Raw genomic sequence first — 26,103 nt, forward strand, 5'->3', positions numbered from 1 at the left:
TGTGCAACTCAGATTTAAATAATTAAGAGGTTTTGTCAACAGTAAATACTCATTGGCATATCATTTTCATTTTAAAGGTTTTTCGACTCCTTTTATATCTCGGAACGTTACTCCATTGATACATTAAATCTTGTGTAACTAAGTTCATAATGGTCAATCAACGTCTGATTCCTGCCTGCCTCTCTGCCAATACCAATGTCTTTTTCATATTATGGTGGCAAAGGAGCGAGGCTGAGCAATTCGGACAAGGGACCAGGAGATTTAGAGTAGTAGGTCCACAAGCACATCCAAAACCCTATTGGCTCATGCCAGCCACATGGTGGGTAAGGTGGTGCTTGGTGGGTAAGGTGGTGCTTTAAGCTGGTGACACTGGAGAACTGAGCCTTTAAGCAGATCCATGGAGCTTTGAATCCATCATATTAAAAAGCTACCACTACCCCTACCCTGAAATGGCCCATTTCAGAATTTCCCACTGGCTACTGCTGGTGAAAAGGCTACTGCATGCTGTCCTTGTCCTCAACCACCAGCCTTTTGTGTGCATGAAGAAATGTGCTCATGAGAATACGAATTATCACTAAAATCTTTAAATCACATAGCCTTTAAGAATATCCAGTGAGGGTGGTTCCAAAAGCCTAAAAGTTCTTGCTCAGGTTTGTCTTAGGAGATGTGGGCAAAAAAAACCAAAACTCCTCTCCAGCAAGTATTACATTTGCTCATAGAGGATGCTGTAGAAAGGGGGGGGGGCAGATTCCGTGACTTTCTCCAACTGTAAGCATTAACACTCATTCAAAAGAAATAAAAGAGAATTTTTATTAATGTAACCAAAGTTCAGTGTGAATCTTGGTTGACTACTGGTGTGTTAAATTTTTTCATAATTCCAACTAAATGCAGGTAACCTCTACTAAGATGTGTTTTGAACTTTTCCATAAATTTCAGATAGGTCCGAAATGGAAAGATGTTGTGACCAAGTGCATTAAGGGTCATTATCAGCCCTTGCTACTACTATATGCAGACCCGAGAGGAACTCCAGTATCAACGCAGGATCTTCCCACACAGGTGGACCTACAACAGTATAGCAGGACCTACTATGATAGTGAAGACTCAGGTAATTTTTGAGCACTCTAGTTTCAGAGTTTTGCGTGTATTTTTGCCAGTCACCAAGATTTATGGTGTGTTTGCTATCAATACCTGCAATGAACAATGCCTGGTGAAATAACAGAAAGCAGAGGAGTGACAAAGAAATCTTTCTAGATAAGAGATGGTGTCTAAGTGTTCTCCAAAACTCTCCACCCTTCCTCATAATTAATGAAAAACAGAATAATGGTACAAAGTAAATAATTTGGCCAATTTGCTTGATATGCATGAGGCAGCAGAAATTCAGCATGCCCCAAGTGCAGAATTTTGACCTTTTCTTGGCATAAAGGTACATGAACTTGTTGATGTCATATATTTAGATAGAACTATTTCCTCAGTATGCAAATAAAATACCATTTTTAAATCCAGAATTTCCAATGGGACTTGGAAATTTGTCATTTGTTATTGTTAGGCTGCTGCAGTGCAGGTTGTGGCCTTCTGCTGAATCCTCAAGTGCTTAGATTTCATACTTAAAAACACAAGAGGGAACTGACAAGGACTTGCAGAGGAGCAAGGCAGAAGTCAGGTGCAAGTGATTCTCTAAATTCTTCTGCCTAACTGTTCTTTTCCCCACAAGGAATTGACCATTGCACTGGGTTAGATTGGGTTTAGATGAAATGCCACCTGAGCCCAGTTCCTGTCTTGCAGCAGCGTCAGTTCACACAATTGCCAATTACTGTAGGTTTGATGTGTTCACTTTTGCCGATGCTGCATTTGTTAGGAGATTCTCCCCTGGTGAAGCTTTTGCAACCTACCGTACTTGTATCATCACCCTTTTGTCATTTTGCTGCTGAGCTACATCTTGAAGGCTACTGAATTCCTGATTTGGAAACAGGAAATCTTACTTCCCCTAAATTCCTGTTCTTGAGGAACAAAGGATGCACTATTTTCTCACTTTTTTATGGGTTTGACTCATCATTTTTATGGGTTTGGCTTATCATTCTGAACAACAACAGTTCCACAAGGAAGGGCAAATCATGACTAGCTCTTCCTCCTGCCTTGAAGACTGGAGGGGGAGGGCATAACTCCAGCAGCAATTAATTCCTTCATTTCATCCTTGAGAAGAGGAATGTATGAACTAAAAATTCATTCCCCACCCCCAATGCTTTCCATGTATCATGTGAGGTAGCAAAGGTCCAGGCAGATATATTCATTGCTCTCTTGAATACTAGCCACCGCTAGAGCATCTTTCAGAAGCACTGTAAGAACTTTCCATTTGATGAACTGTTTGGTGGGGCAGGGAGGTAGGTTAAAATCTGTCCCAGTGCTATAGGATCATTTTCAGTTGATTTCGACATACATGCAGTAATGCAACCAGCCATGTGCCCTCTGGTCCTCTTCCCTTCCTGACTGGTTGAAGCTAGTTGGAGGGGAATCATCAGGTAGACCAAGGGTGTTGTGAACACATCATTGTGTGATGGGGTGCTGCCTGCAGCCCTTAAAGAGGTGGTAGTGCCCCCCCCAACCCAATGGTGTGTAATAAGTACTGTCCAGTCACCAATACCCCATCTTGAACAACTTGTGTGCAAGAGTCGTTATATCCCAGCTTGATCACTCAGCTCATCCAAAGTACTGCTGTTATTTATCCCCATGTTTCAGGAGCTGACTGGCTTCAACTAGCAGTCTGGCAATTAGTGTCGCCAGACCCATGCTGTGGAATAGTCTTCCAGCAGAGATTCAGAGATCTCTTGAAGATCTTTTAAGGCCAACATGCTGTTCAGTAGTTTAAACTTTTGCAAGATGAGATGCTTATTTTGTATTGGTTTATGCTATTTTATGTTGTGTTGTACTTGCATATTTTGCTGTACACCACCTTAATATTTTAGATGAGTGGGTTTTTAAAAAATATTTTGTATAATAGAGTTTTTGTGTAAGGTAATTAAAACATTTCCTGTGCTTTTGGGGAAATTTATAAATTGCAAAAAAAAGTTGTTCTTGGCTGCACTGCAGTATGTTATTATGCACAGTGGTTGTTGTACATCATTGTATAACACTTCTCAATTACTGTTTTCTATCTTAGCCCTTTTCTGATTTGCCCTTCTAATTCTCCTATAATTTCCTTTTATCAGGGCGTGAGCCTTCTATCGCAAGTGACACCAGGACAGACTCTTCTACAGACAGCTATCCCTATAAACATTCCCACCACGAATCTGTGGTCAGTCACTTCTCTTCTGATTCTCAGGGAACTGTCATTTACAACATGGAAAACGATGTAGCTTCACAAAGCAGCAGGGACACAGGTAATCATTTTCTTCATTTAAGGCAAACACAAAGTTGGCCCAGTTATGGGCTACACTGAGCCACATGGCTTAGGCAGCAGATCAGGGTGTGTGTTTGTGATGACTGAGCTCCCATATGCCTTCTGCAGGGCCGCCCACCCAAGTTCAGGCAATCAAGTGTCTTATCAGAGAAGGGATTTTTCAAATGTCTGCTGGGCTGCCACCCTGCCTGTCAGATCCGTAAGAGTTGTGCTTCCCTCTCCCTATTTCTTGGGTTGGGACTATGAAAATGAAGCCATTGAAATATATGAGCTGGGTTTCCTGCAGGTGCAGGAAAAACCAGCAGTATCTGTCAGTGGGTGGGCATTCACTATCACCCAACCCAGCTCAATTAAGGAAGGAAAATGAATGGGAGAAGGTAGGTGAGATGACAGGGAGCAGCGGAACAGTAAGCAATGGGCCAAAAGCAATGGGAATAGTTGAAGACGAGAAACAGTTTCCTTTCCTTTCTTCTCTCTGTGATTCTTTGATCCACTTGCTGCTGCTTGCCTTTTGCTACCTGTTTTGTCATTCTGATGTGCGTTTCCCATGCTTTGGATTATGGTCAAAGTTTTGCAACCCGCCAAGCATTGGATATGGATGTGGTGAAAATAAACTGTTCAGAGCCAAAATAGTGCAGTGTAGCTAGTGGATCTGAATATGAAAACCCGGTTCAAATTCCCACTCAGACATGAAGTGCTCGCGGGATGACCTTGGGCCACTCCCCATCTCTCAGCCCAATCTAACTCACAGGGATGTTGTGAGGATACAGCGTGGAGGGGACAACTGCTACCTTGATCTTTGTTGAAGAAATGTAAAATACAATTGTAACACGTGACTATGCTGATGTGAAATGAATAAGGAGCTCTTTTGGATGTGGCACAGTCTGCTCCCGCACCCGCAAGAGGGAGTTGCTGAATAATTAAAACACAAGCAACACAGCATTACACAAAATATATTCAAAACAATGTGTTGTTCCCCCCCCCCCCGGCTTTATTTCTGTTGGTTCTGTTTTCATGGTTTGCAAATGTTTGAAGTTTTATGCTCCCAGCCCTAATAAGAGAGGAAGGTGAGCCACAAAAGGGGGTTGAAGCAGGTATCACTGCTATGTAAACATGTAATTAGTTGCAATTAACTAATTCACCCTGTGCATCCTTACCTGCTGAGTTACCTGGTGCCCTGTATGGTTCCCATGGTGATGAGAAGAGTTCATGCTGGGTCCAATATATGTAATCTTTGTATCTATAAATTCTTTTGGTTGCCATGGGAACCATACAGGCTGGTGAACAGCAAACATGAAATCTTTTTCTTTCAAAATATTAATGTTTAAGGACTTTCTCAAAGCTTGCCCTTGTCAAAATTTTGTATCGTTTCATCTCTAAATTTCAGGTTCACTTATTACTTTCCCTTGAAGCACTGGGAGGGGTGGTTATCTCCTCCTATGGCTATGGGCAAAGTCTAGTTGCTGGGGCTCCATTAGAAAGAGAGCTGTAGGCAGATAGTGATGCAAAGATATGTTCCAGACCTTATGGGCAATTTAAAAAGTAACATCATCATTGTTGTTTCTATGCTGCTTTTATAGAAACAAATCTAAAGGCGTTTTACAACACCTTAAAACATCAAATAAAGCCATGCAGGGGAAAAACAAATCACTGTATCCAGATGACGTCTAGTCTCAGAGAGTACTTAAATAACTCAGATAGGAAGTTTTTGATCTGACAAAAATATGTAACTTTCACCTAAGATTGGTCTTCATAACGATGGACTAAAAAATGACCATTGCAATGCACTCTTTCTTTTTTTAAAGTAATGGGGCGGGTGGTGGTGGTGGTGAGGAATGCAGAAAATTGCAAGCCAGTTAGGTTAACAACTATTCTAGGTAAATTGTTGAAACACATTGCTAAAGATAAATTTATCAAGCATGTAGAATAGAGTGATGGACAAATCTTGCTGAAAAAGGATCAATAGGATTTTTGTAAGACAAATTTTATCTCACTAACTTTTTAGATTATTGTTAAGAGTTCCTGTGAGCCCACTGATCTTCTTTTAATTGGGGGAGGGAGGAAATCTGGAATGGCACAGCCATTGCCGAGAGCAGAAATGCTCCAAGGTGGTTTTCCTGATCAGTTTGTACAGCTGGCTGATGACACAGTGAGCCAATGCCAGTACTAGGGCACAGCAGAGGCATTTTGGATATTAGGTTGGGGATGCGAAGAAGGTAGTCAGGAGAGAAACCAAGCTATAATGTAGCAAGCTTGATCATCTGTGGTACGACTGGAGGTTTAACCATAGTTTGTTAACCGAAGCATGACTTAGCGTCACATGCAAACCAGACCATTGTTGGGGTAGGGGGCGTAAGTAAGGGACAGATGATGGGAGCTGTATGAAATTATGCGTGGTATGGAGAAAGTGGATAGAAATCCCTTGGGGTTATATCCAGGGTCATCTGGAGAAGATGGATGGTGGGAGATTCAGGACAGGCAAAAGGAAGTACTTCTTCACAAAACACACAGTTATACTTCAGAATTTCCTTCATAAAATATTACCATTTTGATGGCCACTAATTTAAAGGTAAAGGTACCCCTGACAGTTAGGTCCGGTCGCAGACGACTCTGGGGTTGCGGCGCTCATCTCATTCTATAGGCCGAGGGAGCCAGCGTTTGTCCGCAGACAGCTACCGGGTCATGTGGCCAGCATGACTAAGCTGCTTCTGACGAACCAGAGCAGCAAACGAAAACGGCGTTTACCTTCCCGCCAGAGCAGTACCTATTTATCTACTTGCACTTTGACGTGCTTTCAAACTGCTAGTTGGGCAGGAGCTGGGAACGAGCAACAGGAGCTCACCCTGTTGCGGGAATTCGAACTGCTGTCCTTCTGATCGGCAAGCCCTAGGCTCAGTGGTTTAGACCACAGCGCAACCCACGTCACTAATTTAGACAGCCTTAAAAGGTCATTGAACAAATTGATTGAGGATAAGGCTAATCATGTCTCCTAATCATGACATCTGTACCATGCCTCTGAATAGGAGATGTTGAAGAACAACTGTGGCAGAGGACTGTTGTGTTCAGGCTCTGCTTATGGGCTTCCCATAGGCATTTGACTGACCGCAGAGAGAAACAGGATGGTGGACTGTATAGGCTTTTGGTCTCATCCAACAAGGCTCTTCCTACATTATTTGCATACCATGTTGCTTTAGAAGAGAGCTCAGGTATAGAAAGGGAATATATATGTATTTGAGAAGATGAGAGGAAGTTCTTCTGAGCTGTAAGGCAGAACTGCAAGGAAACAAAAGTGAAAATGATCCCTTCCCCTTCTTGTTACATACATTATTAAATGTATTTTCAACCTTTTCAGACTTAGTTCACCCTCCCCCCATTATTATCCTGCACAATATGCTGAATTTCTGAACTGGGGTGGCCAACCTCTGGCCTTCCTAGATGTAGCTGGACTCTAGTTCCCATCGGCTCTAGTAGTCAGGAAAGATGGCAGTTGTAGTCTAGCAACAGCTGGACCAACCACAGGTTCTCCACCCTTGTTCTCAACTGGGCTGATAGCTGTGGTATGATATCAAGAAAAGACCATAAGTGCAGCAGGAGGAAGGGAAAGAGTGAAACATAGGTATCCACATTCGCTTGGAGAGATGCATGAATTCTGTCTGTTAGTATGGTAGTACTGAAAGGTGCTAGTGGCCCTAGAGGATTTTGAGCCAAAGCTCAATGCATTGCCTCCTGTCCCTCTGTATTAGCTATTTAACTTACCACATCTAGATGGATAGTTGCTTTTATTATAACACTTAACTTCCAGATACACTTACTGAAAGCTATTCATTTTACTCAGCTCTAGCATTAACCGGCAGTTTGTGGGGAGTGAAAAGGGTCTGCTATTCTTAGAATGCAACACAGCCAATTGGAATGCTCTTTCCATCTGAAGTATATTCTTTTCTTTCAGGACACCTGACTGACAGTGAATGTAATCAGAGGCATATTTCCAAAAAGGGCTCGCTGACAGACCGCAAGAGGAGTTCCAGCAGGTCTCGGAAAAAGGGAGATGAATCACATCCGTCAGGATATCACAGTGAAGGCAAGAAGAATGGTTTAATTCTTCTATGTGTCTGTCCAGCATAGATTGAATCTCTTCTTTTGCCTCTGCCAGTTTAGAAAGATGATAAAAGTACTGTTAATTTTTTAAAAAAGGTTATGTAGCTCATACTATCTTCTGCTTCTATTCTTGAGCTGTAGGGGAAACATTGAAGGAGAAACAAGCCCCCAGAACTGCCCCTAAGACATCCAGCAGTACCAGCAGGCTAAGGGAATTTAAAGAGACTGTCAGCAACATGATCCACAACAGACCATCACAGACAAGCCAAGGCTCTCCACGAACAGGGAAGGATCAGGCTGAGATACAGTCACTGCCCAGAGCTCTGCCTGCTCTGTCTCGAGACTGGGAAATGGAGAGCACAAGCAGCGAATCCAAATCAAGTTCTTCTAGCAGGTACCGTCCAACTTGGAGACCCAAAAGGGAGTCACTGAACATAGACAGCATCTTCAATAAAGAAAAGAGGAGGCAATGTGGTTACACACAACTCAGCCCCTTCTCTGAGGATTCAGGTAAGAATTTGGGAGAGGTCTGGGTTGGGAGAGTATGAAAAATGCATTCATTTTTTATTAGTCGCTATGTAGAAACAACTGATAGCATTATTAACAAGTATGCATAGCCAGTACTTTTTCTTACATTGTACCAGATAAATCTGTGAGGGAAGCCTGGATTTTTCTTTGTGCTGTTTTGACCCTGTGAATGTTTGCTGAAATATTTCAAACACACTCAAAGGTCTATATTTTCATTCTGAGAGGTCCTTTTGTCATTCCCTTTCACTTGTCTATGCAAAACACGGCAGTCATAATTCCCTTTTTTCTGCAGTACAGTAATTTAGGACGCTAGATTAGAAAAGGAATTGAGGACAGCTACTCACTACTGTTTCTGTTGAATCTCTCTGACAGTGAAATTGACTGATACAGAATCAGCGAGGGCCTAACCCTGGTTTGCCTCGAATAGAAAAGCCCTTTAATTGTCAAACCAAAACCCAGTCTTCAGTAAGGAAACACCAGAAACTATATTCTCCATGTGAAAATGGAAGATGGGCATACTAGCTAATCCTGCTCCTGCTTATGCATAATGGTTAGGGGTGGAAACATTTTTCTTTAAAGCAAGAAACCTTCACAACGAATGGTGAAGACATTTTGAAGTGGTCTCCACTCCAGAGGTTTCAGAATTAGGGGTGCTTGGATTTAGGATGAAAAAAATGGAGGCTGTTTAATGATGTAGCAATTGGATGGGAAGGAGGTAGTGGAAACTATTGATACGCTCTATAAGAATTGGAAATTGCTGAGAATTCAATAGAAATAGGAAGACAGGCATCTTTCTAGGTGAATTAAAGAAATCGAGACAGGAAGGATTGATTTACATAACCAATTTCTATCACCAAGTAGAAACAACTCATTTAAAGCATTTGTTTTAATTAAAAATAATTTATTTAGATGCTTCCTTAACATGAATATAAACTTTATGCAGACTCAGGTGGCACCCTCCAAGATTCTGAAATACTTAACTTTAATAAAATATTATACAGTGCACTGCTTCTTTTTAGATAATAAGCCAATTGCAGGGATCAGGTAGTTGTGAAGCATAAAATAGGTGCAAAAAGGTCACTCAGATAAATCAGTGGAATAACAGTTCTGACCTGACCTGACCTGGCCCCAATTTCAAGCCATAATCTCACAGGACTTCCTTTGCCAAAGCAAGCAGCTTTTCACCATTGCTTATGGTTGTGTTTATTGTAAATCAAGAGCTACTCTCAAACATAGTGGCCACACTTGGAGAGCACAGTCCGCTAACTCATAATCTTAATTTGCTAGGTATTGATCTACACAAAAAAAGATAATAAGCAGAGCACAATTAACAAGTTCTTTGCAAAGCAATGCAGGAGGTTTTGTGGCTTGAAAATACTTCTTTGGTAATTGATGAGAGCTCATTCACAACTGAGCATATCCAGTGGGTTTTTGTTTACTTGCTTGCTTCATTCTGTTTGCTTGGGGTTATTTCCAGTCTCTAATAGCAACTGACAATCCGTTGAGGGGAAGCTTATTTATCATGTTGATTTGTATTAAAGCCAGATTTCATTTAAACCATTTTTTTAAAATATAGTTTTAATATGACTTATTAAAAACCCCAATTTAAATCTGATTTCCAAAAAATCATCTTTTATCTGTCATCATAGTTATGTCTTAGGGGACCTCTATAGAGTAGGGAAGAGGAGCCTGTGGTCCTGCGGACATTGTTGGACTCCCATTAGCCCCAGTCACTCTGGTCAATGATCTGGGACAATAACATCTGGAAGGCCACAAAGAAGAGAGACTAGTTGCTTACCTGCAGTAGATGTTCTTCAAGTCGTCATCTGTGCAGTCTCACAGCCCTGTTGGTGCTTCACCTCTTTCTCTCCCCCCCCCCCAAATCTGCTGGCAGTTAGAAAGAACTGAAAGGAAAGATCCTTGGCTCACCTCTTTTAACCAAAGGTTCCTCGTATTTCTGGGAGGGAATGGTAGTTGTTGGTTCTCTGGTGAAGGTTCTAAAAGGCGCATTGGTCCCAGCAGTGTTTAGTGCACCGATAACAACCGAAAGAACATTAATTACAGATAAGCAATCTTTCTAGGATGCTGAATTATATATAGAGTGTGACAGAATAAAATTTGATTCTTCACTCATGTTCTTTGTATCTTACCAGCTAAAGAATTTATGGAAGAGGAGCCAAAGGAGCCAATCTCCCAAACAAGATCAACCCAACCCAACAGGTATAAGCAATGGACTCTAGGTCGGGGTGCGCACTATTTGATGGATCAACAACCTCGCCTGATCCAAAGGATGGAATCTGGCTATGAAAGCAGCGAACGCAACAGCAACAGCCCAGTCAGCCTGGACATGCCTTTATCAGAGAGCTCTAGCACCTCCAGGTAAGTTTCATAAAAATATAACGTGGTTCCAGTTCCAGTGCTCTGAAGCTCAGTTCATACATTATCCTCTTAATAAATCATTGCAAGATTTCCCTGTTAACCAGATTGGGAGCTTACATGGAGAGATGGTCTGTAAATTAGAATAAATTAAAAATCTGCACAGGCCTCCCAAGGGCTTTAATGGCTGCTAAATTGATAGCTGTTACAGGTGCATGTGCTGAAGGGATGCTTTTCATTTCTCACTTTGCCCCATTCCCCAAGTGGGCAGGGCAGCCAACACGATACCTTCATTTGCCAACAGTGCCCCACTATCTCTTGCAAAGAGGAGCAAGGAAGTCCCAAACTGTTTACTTTCTTGTTCTATTTGACTTTAGTTATTCCCACCCACTCTTTATCTTCTGTCCTCTGCAGGCAAGAGGAGACGAGCAGCTAATATTAGAGATTACAAGGAATGATAATTGCTGGGGAGTGATTTCCTTGTTTGTGTAGGAAAATTGTTGCTGGGGGACAGAATTGCCCACAGTGGCCAGATAAAGAAGCTTCTGTACCTGTTAAGAGGTTAATGTATAAACTAAGCCTAGGATCTTGGAATTTAAGATAAATTATAAATTCATTACAGTGTTGGAAGGAAACAAAACAACAGAGATTTCAGCCCCTTGTTCTTAATTTTAGACCATTAATTTTTGGGGTTCTAAGGAGCCAGAATGCCATATGTGAAATACAGGCTAGGTCCCTAGCCTCTACTTTTAGGATCTGTATACTTCCGACTGAAAAGGTTAAAATGTTAACTAATGTTGAAGAAGGTCTGGAAGTCACCTTTTGAAGATCTGGCAGGTCTAAACCCATGGCTTCTAGGGCAAAGGCTATACAATAGAACTACACCTAACGTGTAAAAAAGACTAGGAGGGCAGAGGTGGAACAAATGGGAAGGGGTGAGGTGGAAAGGGAAAGGGTTTGGTCAGGTGTGGAAAGTGGGTTGGCAAAGGCCTTTGTGAGTAGGCAGGGTTGGTGCATGGCACAAGCAAAGACAGCACACCCTATAAGTTCATATTACAATAACCTTGCTTTTCTCTGGGTTAAAGAGATTCTCATATGAAGCGACCTGGAGCTTTTGTTCCTGCCTGGCGTAACATTCCCAAATCACATAGCAGCAGTATCTTGGAGGTAGAATCTGCACCAACTGCTAGTTGCTGGTCAAAGAACAAGCACGCCATCGGTAATGGTAAGGTTCCCCCCCCCTAAACTACTTGCAGTCCTTGGAGCATGTTATTTTTATTACTTCCTCCACCTGCTGCCCCCCCCCCCCCCGATCTCACAAGTAGAAGGCATCAGAGCTGTGGGTGTTCCTCACTGTGTCACACTAGCACAAGCTCTTAGTATTGGTGGCAGAGTATCATTGGCCCTCAACACCAAAAGACAGACTGGTGAAAGCAGCAAGGCGGCAGCTCAGGTGACTGGAATAGGCTGACGGCTCAGAGCACCTGCAGTGCGAACAGAACACACTACATACACAACTTGCTCAATAATCAGGCATATTGAGAAAGGAATGAATCTTTTCTCTTATACTTTCAGTTCCATTTAATAGAAATGCCACTTGATACGTTTTCAGTTTTTGCTTGGTGCTGTGGTAGCGGGGAAAATGGAAAACAACCACAATTAGAAGTAGGCTGTTGTCATCCAAGAGAAACAAATACATGTTTTTTTGGGGGGGGGGTTGTAAACAACAAAGAGCCTTGTGGTACCTTAGGGACTAACATTAATTATGACATAAGCTTTTGTGAACTAGTCCATACCATCAGATGTATGAAGCGTTATCCTAAATTGCTGACATGGCTGTCTGTCTGTCTGTATACACACACACACACACACACACACACACACACACTCTCACACACACAATCTGAAATATATTTACCAGGTAAATCACTGTTTAGATGCCTGCTTTCATTTTCAGTCTATTCCGCACTGCTACATCTAGGTGCAAGAGCCTTCAGTGGTGGAGCAATGGTCATAACTATGGTTTGTAAAAGCATACTAAACAATCGCACAAAACACTGTTTGCAGACTTGCTTCAAAGAGTCCACAGGTTCCCAAGCCCTGCACTAAACATAGTTAAGCTTTCTTGGTTCTGATTTATTACGATGTCTGAACTGAGAGAGACAGAGACAGAGAGAGTTTAACGTAGATTGATCTGAATTAGCAAAAGGAAATGGGGTGGATGAGAAGCCCAAAGAACAGCCTATCTTTTCCAGACTAATTTGGGGAACAAGAAATTGGACAGCGGTTTGAGTTTTGTGGTGAAAGAATAGAAGGTATAGGAAATGATGCTAAAATTGCATGCCCAGCAAGTAGAGAGGTATTGGTGTGGGCAGAAATGGCAGGTTTTCACCTCCTTGATAAGTCTCATGTTGGAAGTTATTGCTTGGTACAAACTTTGTATGAGCTATAGTAGATTTAAGAAAACTGACCATTTTTGGGGGGGGGGAGTGGAATCATGGAAAGAAAACGGCATGTTTATTAACAAAATGTGGTGTTCTTGATGTTTTTTTCCTTCTCAAGGCGGGGAGATGCTTGTCTCTTCTAAGAGTGAACTGGATGAATTACAGGAAGAAGTGGCAAGGAGGGCCCAGGAGCAGGAACTTCGAAGGAAGCGGGAAAAGGAACTGGAGGCAGCAATGGGCTTTAATCCCCGCCCAAGCAGGTTCATGGACCTGGATGAACTGCAAAACCAGGGTAACATGTATGGGCAGGCTATCCATCTTGCACAGAAGTGGTAGGATTGGGGTTGGCTGATCTGTGCCTAGGATGATGAATGGAAAGGGAATGGTTTACTACAAAGATCATTTCAGACCCTTTGGGGGTTGCAGTGTAACTTCTGTAGCAGTTGCATACATACTTACAGAGTTTGTTAGAAGTGTTTCAGTAGAAAAAGGAGGTCCTTATATTTATTGATTTCCTTTCCTTTCTGTCCTATCATTGGATCCCAAAGGGCTCCAAAGGCAACTGACATTAAAATAAGTGAAAGAATTTTTTTTTTTACATTGGGGCTGCTATCAAGCGTGAACTAGATGAATTACACCCAGAAGCTACAACGTCCAAGAATTTAAGCTATTATCTGGCCCATATGAAAAACAAGTATACAGATTTCCACTACAGATAATATGTTTTGTGATACCTCTTATTTTGAAGTTTTTTTCTGTCTATGTTGTTGTCAAAGTAGTTTACAGAAATGGAGTTAACAAACCAACCACTCTAACCAGTAGTTTGAACTGAGCTTGAAAATGAACAGAGAAGCTGTTTTTAAAACCGTACAGTATGTTCCAAACAATCAGTTCTGGTTAGTAGCCTTTTCACTGCATTGTACACAGGTTGTCATTTCTGAATAGTCTTCAAGGGGAGTCCAACATATAATAAGTTGCAGTAGTTAATTTGGACATTGCCAGGGCATAGATGACAGGTGGTTAAGCCATCTCAGTCCAGGAGGAGTCTCAGCTGGTGCCCTAGCTTTAGATAATGAAAGGGACATCTAAAGTTTGTGCTAAAATTAACAGCAGTTTCAAACTGTGAATCCAACCCTTTAGGGGAAGAAGAAACCCTCAGAGCAGGCTGATCAAATATTCTACCTTTTCTGGACTGAGCTTCAGTTTATTAGCTCTTATCCAGTTCATTACTGCTCCTGGGTTCCATATTTAGCACACCCACCTCCTCCCTGTATTAGAGGAAAATGAAGGATAGAACTGGGTGTCATCAACTTACTAACGATACTTGCTTCTTAATCCCTGGATAGCTTGGCTGCATTTGACCCACAATCTTCCCTCTCTTTCTCTTTGCTGTGCTTGTGATTCTGAGAAGGGTCTGCTATTCAAAATGTTGCAGAGCTAAGGTTGTTTTGCATTAGGGAGGGGATGTTGTCTTTTGCTGAGGTGAAGCGGGGAAAGAAAACTTGAAAAGAATGTCAATGAAAATGAAGAGTGCTGCCCCCTTGCAGGGAGGACTGATGGCTTTGAGAGGTCTGTGCAGGAGGCAGATTCAGTCTTTGAAGAGTCACTGCATCAAGAGCAGAAGGGAGACTGTGCTGCAGCTTTGGCTCTCTGTAATGAAGCTATATGTAAGTAATTCTTAATTGCTTCAGCTTACCTCGCTTTTTGCAATTTACTAATATCTAATATCATCACTTAGGAAAGTAAAACTGGACAGGTCAATGCAAACTCACAGTTGGAAAAAGCTTGTGTGTGTCTTAAAAGTGTATGGAAGCATCTTCTTTGTGAGCACCATCATCCCTGGAATTCAGTCCCAGCGTTTCCCCATCCCCTTTTCCTACTGGGGCTCCTTTGGAACTGTGGCAATAGAAAGAGGAACAAAAATGTTCCACTTGAGGCCACAGTTCTGACTGCTATATTATTCTACCTCCTGCTTTCCAGCCGCCCGTCTCCCCCGCGGCATACATTTCCCCCCAGTTCAGAGACTGGTTTCTCAAAAAGTTTAAATTCCCAAAGTACAGCATGTAGTTGCCTGATCCCCCCAGAAAGGAGAGTGTATATGCTGTACCAATTGAAATTTTGTAATGGAAGAGGAGGCATTGGTGTTTCAATAAGTTTAAGACATGTGCTGTGACTTTTGGGAACATGTGCCGCTGCATTTCTTTATTTTGATACGTTATATTTTTGATTGGCTGACTCTTTCCCCACCCTCCATTCCCTTCTTGCTGGTTAGCAAGGTTGCAGACAAACTGATTTCTAATGCCATGGCTTTGGAAGGTTGAAAGTATTTCTTTTTAGAAGTCTGTTCTCATGGATTAAAGGAAACAAGAAGGCAAAATACAGACTTCGTAAAGGCTCTGGTAGCAAGTGTCCCAACTGGCTATATCTTGGATTTTATATCCTGACCAGATTCATTTGTATATAGAGTATTATTACACTCTTTGGAGCTAAACACGGCCATTTGAAATGAAACAATTAGTTGCATCAATGCATCAGGGAGTGACCCATGTCACAGAGAAGAGGGGGTTTCCTAAAAATAATAATAACAAAACAATTTTGCTCAGCTTCGTATCTTTTCAGTTTTGATTAACCTGTTTGGACACATAGCTAACCTGAATGTGCATTAATGGGAACGGATGCATCCTTGTGGACTCTTCTGTGGCAGTATTTGCATGTTTCTTTTTTATGTTTTTGTTGCATCTTTTGTTTTTCTCTCCCTCCCCCCCAGTTTTGTTTTTGTTTCTGCTATGTTTTCTTTTGCTTTTTAGCTAAACTAAGACTTGCCATGCATGATGCCAGCTCTAGCACTCACAGCAGAGCTCTAGTCGATAAGAAGCTGCAAATCTCTATCCGAAAATCACGGAGCCTCCAGGATCGCATGCAGCAACAGCAGCCAGCCCAGCCGCCGCCCACCTGCCACCCGCCACCGGGGGGCAACATGACCCAATCTTCAAGGTAGACTAAGAATATTGCAGTACTCCAGATCTGAATTGGGCCTGATCTGGAAAGAAGAAGTGAGCTTATATGTTCCCTGGTTTGTGTGAAACCCCTTTAACTCATGCCCCCAAGCAACTTAGAATACCGTTGACCTCTCCAGGTGGTGAGAATAATTGGATTTTGGTTTTTTGTGTGTGTGTTGAACAGTGCAAATCCTGATCCAGCACTAGGAGCACAATCCATTGAAAGGTTAATGCCTCTGTAACAGATGTGAGAAAGGTGCCTTGTTTCAAAGGAAATGTTCATTTGGCAGGGGTAGGGGGTGGAATATGCATTCTAGTGCTGAAGATGGAAGTCTACATCTCATTTTTAAAAAAGTCTGCAAAGTATGCACAGTGGTTGAGGAATGCTGCTCATAAGGCAGTAAGCTTGATGGTTTTGGGGGGTTTGCTGTGCATATTTCTAAAGGCCACTCTTCTTCCATTCTTCCAACAGGGAATAATAGTACCTCTCCTTTTTTAAAGGCTGAGAATGGTGCGGGCATAGGAGCAGAGTGAATGTTTCTTATCACTAGTGATACTGTGGATGTTGGCCAGCAAGGAACCAGGAGTGGCACTCAAGGAATTTTACTGCATGTGCCTAGCTAGGGGGGAATCACAACAACAAAATGGCACTTTAGATGCTGAGAAAACAAAACAGAACCACTTATAAGGGGAAAGACAGAGAGAGATCCACTGCAACAACTTTGCATTAATTGTACAATTGTCTAGTAAGGTATTTAAAGAAATTGATACGGTAGTAGTTTGCTAACCCAGGCAGATTTTCTTTACCACAAAGAAAAAATAATGGATAGATGACAGTACCATTTAAAAAAGGAGCCATGTGAAGGCAAAAATGAGAAGATGTGAATGAGTGGGAGTAAAAAAAAAAAGAAATGCTTTACAATACCAAAGTTGGATACGCCATGTAGATAAAAGAAAGCCCGTCTATAGATGAGTTTGGATGAGACATCTTCAGAAATCACAATGATGACCTTGCAATAGCTATCCTGTCCACAGGGTGTGTGCACCCCAACAACCCAACACTAACTGCCATGCAATCAGTTCTTGTCTGATTTCTGCAAATCCTGAATTCTTTTTTTTTAAAAAAAAAACCCCAAGTTTGTGTGTATGGAGGCTTCCTATTTTGCAAAGTAGTTTTAGAATGTGGCACAAAGTGTTTGAGTACGTTCTTCAAATTGTCAACCTCAAGTTACAATTACTGAATCAGGATCCATACTGAATCAGGATCCATATGCAAGCTGATTTTTAAAATTGTATCCAACGTCCCAAAATGCACACAAACTAGCAAATAAAATGTGGAAGCATGCCTTTTTCCAAACTAGTATTCAGTGAAGTCCTTAGTACCGTGTTTCTCCGAAAATAAGACACCTATAAAAACCCCCCACAGTGGCCTATTTTCAGGGGATGTCTTATTTTTTTTATTATGCATCCAGCCTTGCCTCTTCCTTGGGGCCCTCCAGAACTGCGCCTATCACTATGTCTTAATTTCGGGGTACGGCTTATATTGCGCAAATACTTAGAAATCCTGCTATGGCTTATTTTATGGGTGTGTCTTATTTTAGGAGAAACAGGGTAGATAGATAGTCAGTCTTTGGAAATATCCTGACTTCTGCTCAGTTCTGGGGCATGCCGTTTCTTTTTACATGCACTGGAGGGTTGCTTCCTGTGTTCTGAAATTTGGGGACTTTGGAAGCGGGAAAACTCTCCCAATATCAAGGGAGATGAGAACCTCCCTACTCTAGTACTTCAGAGATGCATCTGAAAAGAGACACATGTTCAAATTTTCCTCAGCTTCAACAATAGCTGTATTGTATGGCCAAATTGCTTTATAGTAAAGGGCAAATAGCAATTTGGGTGGGTGTGAGAGAGTGAGTGGCAGGCAGGAAGTTGGTATGATCCGCAAATCCAAACCAAGAACACATTTCAGACCTGGGACCCACAGCTGCTTTTTCTTCAGAATGAAAGTGGCCAGTCTGAGTATGCTTTTTTAAAAGCACGAATAACATAATGCAGATTTGTGCTAAGCCTTGCTTGTTACAGCTTTCTCCTAGTCCTTTTGAGATTTAGCTGGAAACTGGCCTGAAATCCTTTGGGTTGGGGGCGAGCAGAAAGGGCTGGAGAAAAGAAACTCTGCCCTTAGGTATTTCTTCAAAATCCATGCTAGTTTTGCTTCAGATTTAATAGTTATCAATTTACCCACTTTATGGTGGTCATTGGAGAGATGTTACATTGAAAATGTACATTGAAATATTGCCACATTTCCTCTCGTTCAGACTGTTGTGGGTTGTGATGAAAAACTTAGAAGGCATCAAAAGGTGATTTATTCGCTACGTTATTAGCCTAGAGTTCTGGTTATTTCTTCCATGACAGCGTGCTGTGGTGTACTGTAGACTAATTTAGATCCCTACGGTGTATATTAAACAGACATGAGTGAAAATAATATCTCTGGAAAATAAAGTTCCATCACAGTTTTAAAATTTGACATCACCATATGCATAAAAAGTATTCTTTTATGTATTATATTTTATAGATATGTATCTGTTACAGAAATACTCATGTTAAAACATTACTTCAAAGGTAATTTTTAATTTGGAAAGTAAATCAACTTGTAACACTATTATAGTCACTGGTCCTCTGGGTTAAGAGTCAACTCCATCTAAAATGCTTACTGGTTGAATCTTCTGCATGATAGCTTCGAACTTCCTTTTACACTTGCTTTTGGAAAACTTCAACTTTTTAAAAAATGTGGAGAAAATAAGTTCTAAGAAGAGTTATACCATAACACGGTAGATGATGCACATACTGTAAGCTAGGAACTGCATCTTCTTGGTTTTATGAGGATCTCCTCCGTCCTACTCAGATTTTTTTTTAAAATACTCCATTTTTGGATTTCCCTTTAGATATCTTTGACAAAATGCACACCAAAGCTCTTTGTTATGGATAGTGCTTGTGAATGGTGATGATAAGTATCAATGGGACTCATGCCTGTAAGAAGACTAAATGTTATCCTGAAATCAGTAGTAGCCTTTCTTCTCCCACCCCACCAATTTATTATTTCTTTAAAATGCTAGAAGAATTAACAATGTGCCTTGTTGAAGGTGAATTAGAGTGGGCATTGGTGGAGCACAAGGGGTTTCAAATTCATCCTAAGATTTGTTTTCCAGTTAAGAAGCACTAAAAACTGACTGTGATTTTATGTGTGTTTCAGTGAACAGACTGGCCCGCTCCAAGTACTGCTGAGCCAGAAGATAGTACTGGAACCCAGCAGAGAAGCAGAACTTGGGTCCAGTTCTTATTTCCATCCACCTGCTTCCCATCATGAAATGCAGTCATCCTATCCCAAGTCCTTTCTCCCACCTCCTGAAAGCAGCCCCTCTTGCAAGCCTTCTCTGAACTTTCAAGCTGCCTCTGCTGGTTTCAGTGATCGAGCTCCCTCTTTTCCAAGTAGACACGGGGTGGGTGACAGATCCATTGGAACGGAGAATGAAGTCTGCCATGATACAGTGCTAGAGGGAGTCTCTCCCACTAGTCTAAAAGACAATAAGGATAAGACAATAAGTAGCAGTAAACTCGAAGAAGTGCATAACATAGTGGCTTCTCTCACACCATATTGCAAATTGAAAAGTAACATGGTAAACTCTGGATCTTTGCCTACGCTCTTCCCCTCTTCACATCCAGCACAAGCACCATCTGATAAAAACAGCAATCATAATCCATGCTTCAAATCATCAAGTTCTTCAGAGAGGCCTCTTATTGAGCAGCAGTGGGCCAATCACGTCATAACCCTGGCTTCTCTTTCCCCTTTGCCCCACTGTCCTCCAGATCCATTGCAGACTGCAAATAGGTACCCAAGAGCAAACAGCCACGAGAGTTTACATCACTCACAGGAAGAATTTGTCAGTGGGGGTTCTCTGAAACCTGAGATGATCAGTGCTAAGGGGCATGTTCATTCCCTTGCAGAGCAATTTCAGCAGTTGCAGGGTGTCTCACAGAAGGAGGGCACTCATGAGAAAGAAAGGGAAGTGTCTGTCTGTCGTGATCAGTATGCTCCAGTGTTACAACAGGAGTCCTTCAGCAATCCTCAATTCCTAAGGCCTAGGCAGCCAGTAGTTGGAAGGCAAGAGAATGGAATATGGTTTGTTGAAAAGTTGAACTCGTGCCTGAGTTCTAGAGACAAGTTCAGTTCCGGAAATTTTAGTGCTCACTGTAAAATGTCCGAGAGTTCTGGATCACACAATGAAGAACTGTGTAAGAAAGGGGAACATTGTTCCGTAGATCCTGACTTATCCCTGGGGAAGTTCAACCACGAGGGAGAAGTGAGAGAGGTGAATGACGGCAATCTTGCTGGCTTGGTTACATCTATGCCTGTGGACTGCTGGGTAGACAATGTTAAAAGGTATTATAGTTCTCAGCTGGATTGCAAGAGTGCCACCTGTCTTCCGGTGCCTAGGAACAAGTTGCCTGTGTCTCATCAAGTAGCCTTTGTGGAGGACCCAATACAGAAGCACCCACAGTGGAATGAAGACACAGAACAGGAGATTTCTGAGCTGGAGTCACTGTATCAGGCTAGCTTACAGGCATCTCAAACAAGCCAGTCTGTATCGGGAAAGCTGGACAATCCCTGGCATCCATTGGGCAAGACAGGTAATGTAAATGCTATGAATTCCCCCCCCCCACGGGCCTAGACTGGCAAAATATTGCAAGTACTCAGTGCCTTGGAGTGTATAAAAGGCATTTAGATTTAAATTAAAGGCCAGTGGCATTGCATGTTTTGACATGTATTGCACGAGTTGGCAACATTGGGAGTTTGCAGTATAATTTCTGTTGCTCAAAAAGGCACAGCATGAAATTTTTGGAAACAAATGTGTAAAACGTACATGTCATGAAATAAATGCTTAAAGCACACAAGTTCTGCATAGAAATATATATCGCCAGGAAAATGCTGCCAACATTTTCCTCTGAATTGATATGCTTTGATGTTCAGTTACTTTCTTCATTCGATCTGTGCACATTCCCTGTAAAGGTTTCCCTTGGTGCACAAGTCTGTCAAGCTCCATGCAAAAGCTCAAACCTCTGCCATTAACTGGAGTGCTCTTGTACTATTTCCTACAATACATACCTATTTTTCTTCTATGTCAGAGCCTCAAATTTGATGGGTTATTATTCCTCATAAGAATTCAGTTTTTATGAACACTATAATGAACAGTTTTACAGCAATTCTCATTAATCATGACCTATCTTCAGTCAAGCATATTTTCTGGCGCACTTCCATGCCGGAGGAGGCCCATGCGCATGCACACAAGCTATTTCCGGTGTTCCAGCGACCTGGAAGTGCACCGGAAATCACGTGTGTGCAGATGTATGGGAGCATGCTCCCGCACACTCCGGCCCGCAGCACAATCGGCGCTGGCAGCACCGGCCCTCGGCAATTTAAGTTTGGGGACCCCTGGGTTAGGGTAAGGCGCTTGTAGTCTTAAGGTTCTAGTCTTCCCCTTCCCTACCATATCCTTCCTTCAATCTTTCCACTTTTCCTGGTTTTGCTCCCTGTATATGCTGAGCTTGCAACACTCCTAGGCCAGCATGGGTTGTAATTGGGAGGCAACAGGATGAGTACAGTAAGTTTAATTCCATGTGTTGAATGGCCATGCCCTACCATTCTTCCTGTGTTCTGCCATCAGTGGCCTTTGAGTGCTCCAAGCAAAGTTCAGTTGTGCAGCTTGGTGAAAAATAGTCACTTGTGCAGACAGTGCAGCTCCTCTGCCAAACACATGTGGTTTTGGTTTTTCACCTTGGTTAATATGAAGAAAACTAAGGTAATAGCTGTGAGAGGTATAGGAATATGAATAATTTAGCTAATTTGTTTACTACTGATAATCTGTGTAATAAAAATGAAATGGAACTGTATAATATTAAATTGTGACTTAATTGTTTCTGAACCTTAAATGTGGTGTCCTGTAAAATAATAGGTTATGGGATAGGTTATAAATATCTCTGTTCTTTTTGTTAGCTCTCGGAGTTTAGACTACTTTACTGGTCACTGGTGGTTGGCAGGAAAAACCTGAATGTTTTACAGATGTATACTTAAAAGTTCAGCTTACTACTACTTTTTCCCCCTCCCCTTACCCCACAGCATCTGCAAACTTACCTACCAGAAAGATGCGTGGTGTAGCTTGCATGGGTCTTTCAAAAACACCAACAGCAGAGATCGAACGTAACCTCTACGGAACCATTGCATCTCCAGTGTCCAAGGTAGCAACACATTGTACATGTGTGAGCTGAAAAGAGGGTTGTGTTAAATAAAGGAATACTAAAAAGATGTGAGGAAATGAAGATGTAAAAGCCGGGCAGTTACAAATACTTGTTTTAGATTAAACGTTGCATCATATCCAGCATTAGAAGTAGGAACAGTTTAAGTTTACCTGGTCATGATCCTAATAACTTTTTAGTATGGTTTACTGAACCATAAGATGAAAGAAATAATGTTCTAAACCCAAGCACACATATGCCAGTCCTTTCCCAGTGAACCTAAAACAATATGGAGCAAACTGTTGAATTTCCACGTTCTACTGGAACAGTTCTTTTTATTTTAATTTAATTTTTATTGGAATTTTATTTCCAACATAACACAACCCCCCCCCCCCGCCCCCAATACACAAATCCACCCTCATTAAACATGAACATAACATACAGTGAACATAATATACAACAATACAAACAACCAAATAAAAGACTTCCTTTATCCTGTTTCTGGCCTCCTTATTTCCTTCTTATAAACTGTTTTCTTTATGAATAATTATTAAGATTTTTCTAATAATAACTTAAATATCCACAAAGTCTCCTGCAGACATTAATCAAAACAAGTCCAGGTATGTATTTTAGGGCACTGTTTTGTGAAGTATTCCCTGCATTTTCCCCATGCTTTTTGAAACTCTTGTCTAGTGTGATCTCTAATTGCCTCTGTTAATCTAGCCAGTTCAGTATACTCATCTTGGCATTCCTTTTTTGTTGACACAGTTTCTTTTTTCCAGTTTTTAGTAATTAGGATCCTTGCCGCTCCTGTGGCATAGAGGAATATTTTCTGATCTTCTCTTGCTATACTGGAAGAGTTCTTGAGCAGGGCTAACCTGATACTGAACATAGTTGCTGCATTTTAAGATGGCATCTCCACATCCAACATAATACCTTTATTTTCTGAATCTTATGTAAACTGATTTCTGTTGCTTTGCAGCCTTGGTTGGAACCTAACATAGTGCTAAGACAGTTGTTCCATCAGTGTAAGTATTTCTCCTTGTGCAATGGAATATTCTCCCTCTCTCCTCCCGCTGTGCTAGGGGTTCCAACAACCCTCTGAAGCAGATTTGGGGATGGCATGGAGCATGTGTAGGGGGAGAAGTCCTGGTGCACAAGTGGAAATCCATTGGTAGAATACCACCCTTTGCTTCCTTATTTTTTCGCCATTTCTGAAATTGAAATGTTAATGATCGATATAATTTCAGTGTCCATTTCTGAAACTGCGTGTCATATTGCTATGGTCTCCTTTAGCTAATAGTCTTGTATGCCCATTTTCAATGGCAACATCTCTTCAGGTACCATACCCAAGAAACCATGGCAGAGAGCCAGAAGAGGAGATGTACAGTGCAGAGAACTTCCGTCGCATTGCACGTAGTCTCAGTGGGACCGTCCTTGCAAACAAGGAGGAGACACTTGTTTCTTCCCACAGTTTTGTAAGTACAATATTCCAATATGAGTGTGATTGAGTCACTCCCCCCCCCCCAAAAAAATAATTTCTTTAGCTTTATTGCCAAGTTCTAAAAGGAGGGACATTTTAATAAGCTTGTTCTATGAGCCGTTCTTACATCTCTTCTCATTTAACAGAAAGTGCCTTCCTTCTTATGCCATTGGCACATGGGTCAGTTAAGTTTCACCTCTTTTAGGTTGTTTTGCTGTTTTTAGTACCAATACATTCTAAACCAAGGGTAGTCAGTCTGGTGCCTTGCAGATGTTTTGGAGTACAACCCCTACCATCCAGGACTAGTGGCCATGTTGGCTGGAGCTGTTGGAGAGTGTTATAGTCCAAGCCTTCTTGGGGGCATCCTACTCTGTATCTAAAACCTTTCAACTGCTTTCCCAACACTTTCCCTCAGAACCCCACATCTAAAGCCTTTGCGTTAAAAGATTGTGAACAATCATTCAGTCAGTAGGGTGTTGACACTCAGGTGTTTGTTGCACCTGAGATTGGGATGAAGGCAGGTTACAGATAGGCTGTGAGTTGGGAGGGAAACTTAAAAGTTACAGTGGTCATGAGGGTACCTCAACTGAGAACTGCTTATAAAATTTCTGTTTAAGAACCGAGCAGCATAGCTCTTCACTAGCAGAAATTTACAGACTCCCTTCAAGGGTAGCTTCATGTAGAGTGCTTTACAGCAGCAAATAGAAAGGTAACCAGAGCTTGGGTAATGGTGAACAGAGCTACATTGTCAAGCCACGTGATCAGCTTTCATCGATAAAGACCATTCCTGTAATTTGCTATGATTATTAGACACATGAGCTGGTATTTATCTTGCCCTACTTCATTATGATTTTCCTGACTTTGTGAAATTGCTTGGATTTGTGTATGTGGACATGTCTCCTTGCAGTTTAACCATTTCATTTTACTGCTTCACACGTCTGTGATATCGGGGGGGGGGGGATTGTAGGGGCTATGGTAAAATTAGCGTGTACGGGTTAGCAAATGAGAACTATTTTATGTCTGTAATCCTATGGTACTAATCTTGGTGTATCATTGGTCATTTTAAAGATAATAGGTATTCCTTTGAATATTCCCCCCCAATGTTTAAAAAGGGGGGTGGATATTTAAAAAGGGGGGCGTGATACCTCCAAGTCACGACCTGCCCTTTTTTTCTTACTGACTGCTGGCTTCAAAATGAGACTTGATTAAGATGCAGAATTCCTTCCATCCTCTTGCTGCTTTTCAATGGAATGGTTTTGCTCAGTGTGTAATTGCTAAAAAGCAGACACACCAAATTCAGATTATGAATAGAACTAAACCTGACCTTACTTACCTGGTATCTAGGCATTGCATATGCCAGAGCTCTTGATGCATCGCAACCTGGGGGGGAAAAACCTGAATGCCCCTGTTAATGCTTTATGTTATCCTGACCCTCAGCTTACTTTGAGGGTAGTTTGTGCTGTCCACATACTTAATGTGTTGGGATGTTAAGGGATATGTCCAAGGACAACCAGTGTTGTGCCCTCCAGATGTTGCTGGAGCACAGCTTCCATCCTTGACCATGGGCATCTTTATTTATGCTCTGTCTATAATCCACTTAATTTACAGTGGTGACGTGTTGTTTTTGATTCTTTATTTATTTTAAATAAAGAATTTTTGATTCTTTATTTTAAAAGTTGATGTTAGTCATTTTGTTTATGTCTGTGTCTTCAGATTACATTGCACTAGATATTGCAATAGTAATAATAATAAAATAACTATACAATAAACAAGTTTTTTTTTAAAAAAAAGACAATTCTTTTACAAGAACTGTGATGGCCACACCTACAACATTTCTATTTCTTTTCACAAGCAGTTGCATGCCCTTTTTGGAGTGACCATATCACTCACTTGTCCCTGCACTCTCCCCACCTGTTATCCCGGTTCTTTACTTGCCTGGTTTCCCCCCCCCCCCCAGTTCTGTGTTTAATCGTCATTTTCAATTCTATTTCCCTTTTTCCCTTTTGTCAAAAGGAAGTGTCCAATGAGAGGAAAATGCCAGTGGAAGCCAGACACCGTTCCTCCAGCACCACTTCCCTCACTTTCCCTCACGATTCTCCTCCTGTGTTACCCTTTGATCCCCAGCACTATTCAACCCAACTGCAGCACCTCTCCCATGATGCACCAGTGCCTAGCATGGTGGGCAAGACACATAGGCCATCAGGTAATCACTGGGCTCTTCCTCCTCCTCCTCCTCCTGTGTCATGGGAGAGTAAGTACGCGCTCTTTCATCACCTCTAGCACAGGGCTCTGGGCTGGGCTCTTCTGCAATAGTGATGCTTTTGATCCCTCCAGCTGCCTGGAATGATGCACGCCCTTTCCACAATACGTTGTCTTAACACACCGCACTGCTCAATCCATACTGTAGCGAGTGGGCATATAAAAGAAATAGTTCATCTTTAGCCTATGTTAAGTAGCAGTATTTCTTCATCTTGTCATGGCAGTATATCTGTAGTATGA

At 41.7% G+C, this 26,103-nt stretch overlaps 1 protein-coding gene across 10 annotated transcripts in view; it reads left to right on the forward strand.

The window, feature by feature from the left end:
• The window catches only part of USP54 (ubiquitin specific peptidase 54), a 93,818-nt gene that overhangs the window by 61,727 nt on the left and 5,988 nt on the right, over positions 1 to 26,103 (forward strand). For 7 of the 10 annotated variants that reach the window (XR_009557644.1, XM_035137683.2, XM_035137682.2 and 4 more), the window contains 13 exons: positions 937 to 1,105; positions 3,204 to 3,374; positions 7,341 to 7,472; positions 7,631 to 7,999; positions 10,171 to 10,396; positions 11,479 to 11,618; positions 12,956 to 13,129; positions 14,385 to 14,504; positions 15,645 to 15,831; positions 19,084 to 20,519; positions 22,006 to 22,124; positions 23,462 to 23,599; positions 25,618 to 25,807. Coding sequence is in view for 8 of the 10 variants with exons in the window: in XM_035137683.2 (XP_034993574.1) it covers positions 937 to 1,105; positions 3,204 to 3,374; positions 7,341 to 7,472; positions 7,631 to 7,999; positions 10,171 to 10,396; positions 11,479 to 11,618; positions 12,956 to 13,129; positions 14,385 to 14,504; positions 15,645 to 15,831; positions 19,084 to 20,519; positions 22,006 to 22,124; positions 23,462 to 23,599; positions 25,618 to 25,807 (3,571 nt within the window). In the remaining 2 variants the exon portion in view is untranslated. Of the gene's footprint in view, positions 1 to 936; positions 1,106 to 3,203; positions 3,375 to 7,340; positions 7,473 to 7,630; positions 8,000 to 10,170; positions 10,397 to 11,478; positions 11,619 to 12,955; positions 13,130 to 14,384; positions 14,505 to 15,644; positions 17,221 to 17,446; positions 18,742 to 19,083; positions 20,520 to 22,005; positions 22,125 to 23,461; positions 23,600 to 25,617; positions 25,808 to 26,103 lie in introns of those variants that run through there. The other 3 variants (XM_060275069.1, XR_009557645.1, XM_060275070.1) reach the window with 3 other exon arrangements.

The sequence above is a fragment of the Zootoca vivipara genome, chromosome 5, assembly GCF_963506605.1.
Source record: "Zootoca vivipara chromosome 5, rZooViv1.1, whole genome shotgun sequence".
Lineage (NCBI taxonomy): Eukaryota > Metazoa > Chordata > Lepidosauria > Squamata > Lacertidae > Zootoca > Zootoca vivipara.